General features: G+C 35.2%; 1 protein-coding gene and 1 long non-coding RNA gene across 2 annotated transcripts; one reads left to right on the top strand and one right to left on the bottom strand.

The window, feature by feature from the left end:
- Positions 1 to 5,429: 5,429 nt before the first annotated feature.
- LOC142533514 (uncharacterized) lies at positions 5,430 to 6,085 on the top strand. Its single transcript, XR_012816764.1, has 2 exons — positions 5,430 to 5,663; positions 5,694 to 6,085. It is a non-coding gene; the product is annotated as an uncharacterized LOC142533514 (long non-coding RNA).
- LOC142533513 (uncharacterized protein At2g23090-like) lies at positions 6,010 to 7,095 on the bottom strand. Its single transcript, XM_075640321.1, has 3 exons — positions 6,904 to 7,095; positions 6,794 to 6,834; positions 6,010 to 6,227 (listed from the first exon to the last, which is right to left on the bottom strand). Exons 1-3 carry the CDS (start codon positions 6,974 to 6,976, stop codon positions 6,111 to 6,113), a joined length of 231 nt encoding a protein of 76 aa, XP_075496436.1. The 5' UTR covers positions 6,977 to 7,095; the 3' UTR covers positions 6,010 to 6,110.
- Between the last annotated feature and the right edge of the window lie 216 nt (positions 7,096 to 7,311).

Below are 7,311 nucleotides of genomic sequence, written 5' to 3'. Positions count from 1 at the left end.
CACTATAAGACGTATACATGATAACAATAACACAACACAAAAAGGTTACTGAAAATGGTGTTCAAAGGTAAATTGTACGTTTCATTAATTTATTCCTTAACAATTAATAGTAAACAATGATCGATGGGAGGAGGAGGAGAAGGTCCTGGGTTTGGGATGTATGGCATTGCTTTCGAACTCGGAACTGGGTCGATAAGATACGACGATAATCTTCCAAGTCGATCCGTTTCAGTTTCAAAAATTTGAGACCCAAGGATCCATTTCATCCTGTAGATTGGTTCGAAATCAGGAAAAATAAATGTATATTAGCAGTTCGTACGTAATTAATGTATGTGAAATTTTATAGACTTCTACGTTGCATCCTCTCCTACCAAATTATATCAACGCGGGTATGGAGTATATATGGATTCAGAACCTCAATCTCGTGCTGCAATTTTTCACTCTATGCAAGTCTTTTATGTTTTCTATATTTTCAAATTTCATTCTTACTCTTCCATTATTATTATCACTCTTCCATTATTATTATTATACATCGGTAGCGCGATGTACAAAGTATTAAAATTAGTAAATACTAACGTTTAAATGATTATTTACAATTATTGATATAATGATTATATTTAATTAATGTATAAATTTTTTATATCATCTGAGCTCATATTCAAATAAAAGTAACAGTCATCTCGAAAAATTAAATTATTTATTTTTGTATTCGATATATTGATTGAATGAAGTTGTTACTAATAAAAGCAATAGAAAAATATATTAAAAATTCATATATTATTTGTCAAGCAAAATTTTAAAGAATAAGTAAATATTTTAAAAAATATCATTTATTAGATATATTTTTTTAAACTTTTATTTATTTTTTGAACATTTTAAAAAATATTCATAATAAAATTTTAATTAAATAACAATAATAACAATATCAATGTATAAACAATCAGTATACCAAAAAATCACGATGATATTGTTCACTAAAAATTTGAAAAAGCATAATATGATATAAATTTTTTATATTTTATTTAATATTTTAGAGAGTTTAGATAACTAAATATATAAAAGTAACACAAAATTCAAAACCATAACTAAAATTAAATGAAACGATATGATCAATACAAACATTTAAGGGGTGTTATTTACATTCCACTTTTTATAAAATATACTTCATATTTCTTTCTTTACTCTAAAATGTCTAATATATCATCAAATTACTTTTAAAAATTTTGATATAAATATATAATATTTTATACAATTATCTTTTATTAAATATTAGAAAATATTAAAAATGATTCACAAAAAATAATATGAGACCTTCTCGTGAGTTAATTTGCGAGACGGGTCTTCTACCTGACTCTACTTATGAAAAACTATTGTTTCATTTAAAAATTATATAGACAAAATCGACTCGTCCTCAGAATACAAATATGTGATACCGTCTCACATGAGACTTATTCTAATTAATTTAGGTAAATTTATTTTTTCTACTTTGAATAATTTTTCATAAAAATGTCGACACACACTTTAGTTAGACTATTCATTTCTAATATATTTTTTAAATATCACAACACATCATAAAATAATAATGTTAATAGTATTTTTTTCTTCAAAAATATATTGTAGAGAATTTTAGGATAATTTTTTTCTTCAAATAATTATTTTTATTTTTATTTATTTAATTAATCTAATGAATTACAAATTGTAAATACTTGTATAAAGCAGTTATGGAGGATATTGAAAGCCTTTAATAAAGCAGCGTGGCAAGCAGTTATGGAGGATAATCCAAAATCCAGATTCATTAGTTGCGAGAATACTCAAACGCAGATACTTCCGATATGAATCTCTACTAAACCCAAAACTGGGTCATATTCCTTCTTACGTTTGGAGATCGATGGTATGGAATAGAAATCTTATCCAAGATGGTTTGTATTGGAGGTTTGGTAATGGAGAGAATTAGCTTAACCGATGACCGCTGGATCCCGACTTTCCGAAATAAACTTTCATCGCATCTATCAGAAGAAGACTATGACAGTCACTGATTAACGGTGGAAATGGAATTCTATCAGGTTGAGTAATGTATTTCCAGCATATGTGAGTGAAGAAATCACAAGGATCCCGCTCTCTGGCATCCCCAAACCAGACATATTATATTGATGATTTGATGACAAACATAAATACTCGGTTCAAAGCGGTTATAAGGAGGAGATTCTCTTCCACGATCTACCAGAAAATTGCTCCGAGAATGGGATGCGAAACTGGTGGCAATGGTCATGGTCATTCAATCTACCACCTAAAATCAGGATATTCTTTTGACGAGTTTCCCATGATATCATAGCGACAGCAGCAAATTTATCCAGGTACCATGTCCCAGTAGATGCATGTTGTAAATTGTGTGGCCATGGAACGGATACAATCACTCACTCTATGTTCTTTTGTCCAGCCATCGCTCACCGGTGGAAAGCGACTAAGACCCTTCAAATAGTGAAAACCAACTACAGAGCTTCGACTTGCGGGAGTCACTTTCTAAACCTGAATGCGAGGACCGTGTAATGCTTATGTGGGCAACATGGAAAGAACGCCAAATAAAATTCACGAGGGGCAAAAATACCATATCCCTACCAACATCACAGGCGTAATTGTAAGAATATAAAAGTAACGCGTGTTCAAAAAGAACCCCAAATACACTAACAGTAAAGTCAAAATCAGATGAGAAATGGACGTCACCTGATTCTGGAACATGGAGATTAGATGTTGATGTATGTTGTGATGAAGAGCAAGGACGCTGTGGAATACGTGGAGTTATCAGATCTGGCTATGGACTTGGACTATTTAAACTCTAGAATCTTTTAATATTTTAAATTGATCTATCCGTGTTAATAACATATTATTCCAAAATTATACAAAATTTACATATACATTATTTTTTAAAAAAATTGGGCCACCCGGGATTATTTTTTTTTTGATATAATCCTTGGACTTTTTATTGATGTAAGTCTTCAAATACAAAGGATGTCAACCAAAAAGGGAAAGTCTCACCCTCCCAATAAGTAGGAAGAGGGGATAAAGAAGAAAATTTAGCAATATAATGCGCAACCATATTAGCCGAACTACGAACATGGCCGATTTTGGTGATCTCATGTCCCTCCATAAGCTTCAAAATCTCAGTTATCAGGATACCAGTATGGCTCAGATTCTCGCTTGGGTTGGTGACTACTTGCACCGCCAAAAAGAATCTGAAGCAATTTGTAAGGGAAAACACTGTCGTTCCATTGCAACTTTCAAGCCATCCCGAATTGCCAATAGATCTCCGTCCATCACTGAATGAGGTTTGGGTATAATCTTACCAAAAGATATAATCCCCAAACCATCAATTTCCCTGATGATGCCTCTCCCGTGCCAAAGGACCCACGCCTCTCATCATAGCATACATCCACATCTAGATGCCAAAAACCTGGTACAGGTAACTTCCAAACTTCATCTGGTTTTGACTTGGCAGTGGCCACTAGTGGGACATTCTTTTGATATAAGGAGTGTCTATAATCTTGTAAATATTGCATGTGGCCCGAGATCTTGCTAACAATGTGATATTCTTTTCCTTCATGTAGTTTTTTTTGGCGCTCCTTCCACGTTGCCCACATTTGCATTACACATTCTTCACATTCAGCTTTAGTAAAAGAAAGCCTTAATCAATCGCAGAGCTCCATCGTTGACACCCTAGAACTGGTGGTCTTCAAAACCTGATAATAATTTGTAGCCTTCCAAAGATGAAGTGTCGCTGGATATGACAATAGAGAATGTAGGGTTGTATCCCTGGTAGAACCACAAAGTTGGCATCGCTCATCTACCGAAACATGGTGTCTCGATAGGTTAACGACTATGGGGATTATATCGTGAGACACCCGCCAAAAAAATATCTTTACATTAGGAGGCAAATTTAATGACCACAACCATTTTCACCAGCTGCACAATCCATTCTCGAAGCTATTAGCCGGTGGCTCGTAAAACCAAATCTCCTTTCTATAGCCGCTTTGAACTGAATATGTACATTTGTCCTCAAAAGACCAATAGAGTGTGTCTTGTTCCGGATGATTGGGAAGAGAGATCCTCTGTATTTCCTTACTCACATAAGCTGGGAACTTGTCATTCAATAAGGAAGTGTTTCACTGCTCATCCACTAACAGAGTCTGAACTCGCCCAGCGTCGCTTGTGGTGAGTGCCATGAAAGCTCTTGATGGAAGGATGAAATCCACTTGTCTTCCAAAATTCGAACTTGCGGCCACCCGGGATTTAAACAAGCATGTGTCCTCGCCCCTGGACTTGGTGCCTTTGCGTTTGGACAAAGCATTCCAAAACCAATATCTGTGGTTGAAGGGGAAATTGTTGCAATTTGAGATGGTCTACAGAAAGGTCACGAACGACATTATTCTCCTATACAAGTTGCTTCCGATTCTCTTTTGCGGTGCAAGCAGTAGCCAACCCAAGCGAGGATTTAGCTATGTTGGAATCCAAGCCTTTGAAGCTATTGGACAAATCAGAAAACACGAGGCTTATCTATGTTCGACGTTCAGAGAATATGGATTGGAAGATGCGACTTTTCCTATTTGGTTTAATCTTTTTGTATTTGACGAGCTACTTTAATATAAAGTGCAAGATTTAGATTTTAAAAAAAAGTTATTATTATCATTGTCCACATGTTTTGTGTTTGTACAGTTGGTTTTCATAGTTAATTATTTTTGGAGTTTAGTAACTTTTATAAAAACTGAACAAATTGAAAATATTTGTGATTATTTTGTTATAGTTTGTAACTATTTTTTAGTAACTACGCCAGCATTTTCAAATTCATTCTACTCTATTATCAATTTCTTCATTCTACGTTGATTAATTTGTAAAGACCGGAATGTGCCATACTTTCAACCGAAACGTGTTTAGTAGTAGGATTTTTCTGCAGATATCTCGACATTTTGTGTGAATTTGATATTCGAGGGAGCATTTGGTCATATGCTTGAAGGAATTGCTCAATCTATCGTCCACTTCACCAGTGGAACCGTATGAGCTCAACAACTACCAAAGTTCTATAGGTTCTTTTGAACCAGAATGGCTCTATTTATTGGTTTACTCGACCCTATCCCTGCTGGCAGTGCCCGCAAGGGTCGATCTAACGGCTTGGATTTTTCCGAATCAATTTTTTTTTTTACATGAAGGTGGGCCCGGATCACTCATGTGGAGTGATCCAGGCCGTTCATTGCCCGTGCAGGCAGTGTCTGCACGGACAGGGTGAAAGAATCCCTATTTATTGGAGATTTCCATTTCTGAAACTAATTGACGTAGACATTGAAAGTCAACAGTATCTACCGTGGCGTTAGAAATCGTGAAACCCTGACGTCTAATGCACCGACAGTTGAACTGCGATTTATGCAGATGGATGTTTGACAAATTGATCTTATCTTTAATCAATAAACCTCACATCATCATCTTATTATATCATCATTTACATATCAATCTTATTGTTGCAAGCATGCATACAATCAATTCTAATCTTTGCTGAAATTCACTGAAACCTTAGAACCAATGTCCAAATGGAGGTTGCTGAGGTCATGACACCAGTAACTCACCCCTGTTTTTCAGCATGATGGACTTGTGGTCGAGTAGCACGGAGCTCATAAAAAGTAGGAACAAAAATCCATAAAGAGCGAAAGTATAGGATACCACTTAATTTAATATGTAGCTGCTACAGTTCTAATGAGCAACGTTTGAGGATTGATTCCGGAGGCGGTCGATAATGGATCTATGTTCCATTTTTTTTACCGCAAGAAAATCAATGGATTGAATATATTCATGATTTTTAGATTGCCTAAGAGAGCAAACAACGAAATCCCCATATCATTTGACCAATTGGAAACACCCAGACCTTACTATCATCATAACCAACCACTTAAACCAAACAGCAGTCCGCTACAAATAGCCATCAACTCAGGCGGTTTTTATCGAGACAAAAGGAAAGAGGAGACAATATAATGCAAACATATACCATTTATAGACCAGTAAAAGTTTACAACATCAAACCAAGCACATTCACAGGTTTCAGACAGTCGGAACCATCTCAGAACTTCACATCATTTCAGGTGGGGAAAACAGGTGTAGAGATCAGCCTTTGGATGCTTAGCTTCAGCATGCTCCTTGCATTTTACCTCTGAAGTAGTGCAAATAAAACTTTGCATGCAAACCTTGCACTGCAGATGTGATTGACTCTTAAGCTTGGTCCCTAAACAATAAACGAACTACACAAACAACACTGGAAAATTCAAGAAACGGAGTCCTCTTCCTTTAACCTCGTAACAATATTGTTCTATAAAATTTTAAAAGTCTTTGCTTCTTAACACTTTACTTAATTTACGTATACTTGACCAGATAAACCAAAGATGGTGGATTTCGCTACACCTACCTATTCATCAGCTAATGATTGTCACATCCACGATAACAAATATTGTGTTTGTTACCTACTAAGTAGCAACAAGGGGGATTATTGTTCTCTAGATGTTCGTTCCCAGTAATAAACTGAGGAAACATTTTCTTTAGCTATTATTCAAAAATCACTTCACATACACACAATTCAAGCTCTAAATTCGTAGAATTGGATGACAAGAAAGAGAAAAAAAATCACACACCTTGGAGAGTAAACCGAAGCAAAACCTATAGGAAGTGCATTTAGCCGAAAAATTACCCCACAAAATCGACAAAAAGAGAGATCTAAACCTAAAACTGGGTAGAAGAACAGGTATCACAATTAACAGAGAACCTGGATGGACATGGCCTTCTTGTTGGAATCCAGCTGACTTCCTGCGCAGAAAATCAGGTAAACCATTGCCGTCAAATCTTCGAGAAACCCTAAAAAAAAAATCGGCGTACCCTTATTTCCTTTCATCTTCTCCGCATTCCTCTCCCGAGCCATCTTCGCTTTCTGGCCGTTGCCTCCTCCCATGGTTTCAACCAGCGGAGGCTTCCACTTAGCTTTTTGTCGATTGTTTGGCAGAGCTAGGCAGGTCAGGAAATTGCGGTATAAATACGTCCACACCTTCTATATGGAGGTGGGTCTTTTTATTAAAAAAAATAATTTGAGAAGTCCGGGTTTAAAACTTCTTTTTTTATTTTCGCAAATATTATTATTGTCGTTATTTAAATTAAAAAAAACCTAATAATATTTATACAAATTTTAGGAAATAAACTAGTAATAATGTTAAGAACATAGTCTTTGTCATTAAGAAACGAACTACATTAATTAACCCATTCAAAATGTGTGATTTTCGTAAATATTGG

The sequence above is a fragment of the Primulina tabacum genome, chromosome 18 (assembly GCF_025594145.1).
Source record: "Primulina tabacum isolate GXHZ01 chromosome 18, ASM2559414v2, whole genome shotgun sequence".
NCBI classification, from domain to species: Eukaryota; Viridiplantae; Streptophyta; class Magnoliopsida; order Lamiales; family Gesneriaceae; genus Primulina; species Primulina tabacum.
This window is presented reverse-complemented; position numbering and strand designations above follow the sequence as displayed.

Bases quoted from the DNA above. Each gene is read 5' to 3' on its own strand.
- LOC142533513 (XM_075640321.1), bottom strand. From the start codon at position 6,976: ATGGGAGGAGGCAACGGCCAGAAAGCGAAGATGGCTCGGGAGAGGAAT. The intron at 6,835-6,903 runs GTACGCCGATTT...TTTTCTGCGCAG, and splicing joins GAAGATGAAAGGAAATAAGG to GAAGTCAGCTGGATTCCAAC. The intron at 6,228-6,793 runs GTTCTCTGTTAA...TCACATCTGCAG, and splicing joins AGAAGGCCATGTCCATCCAG to TGCAAGGTTTGCATGCAAAG.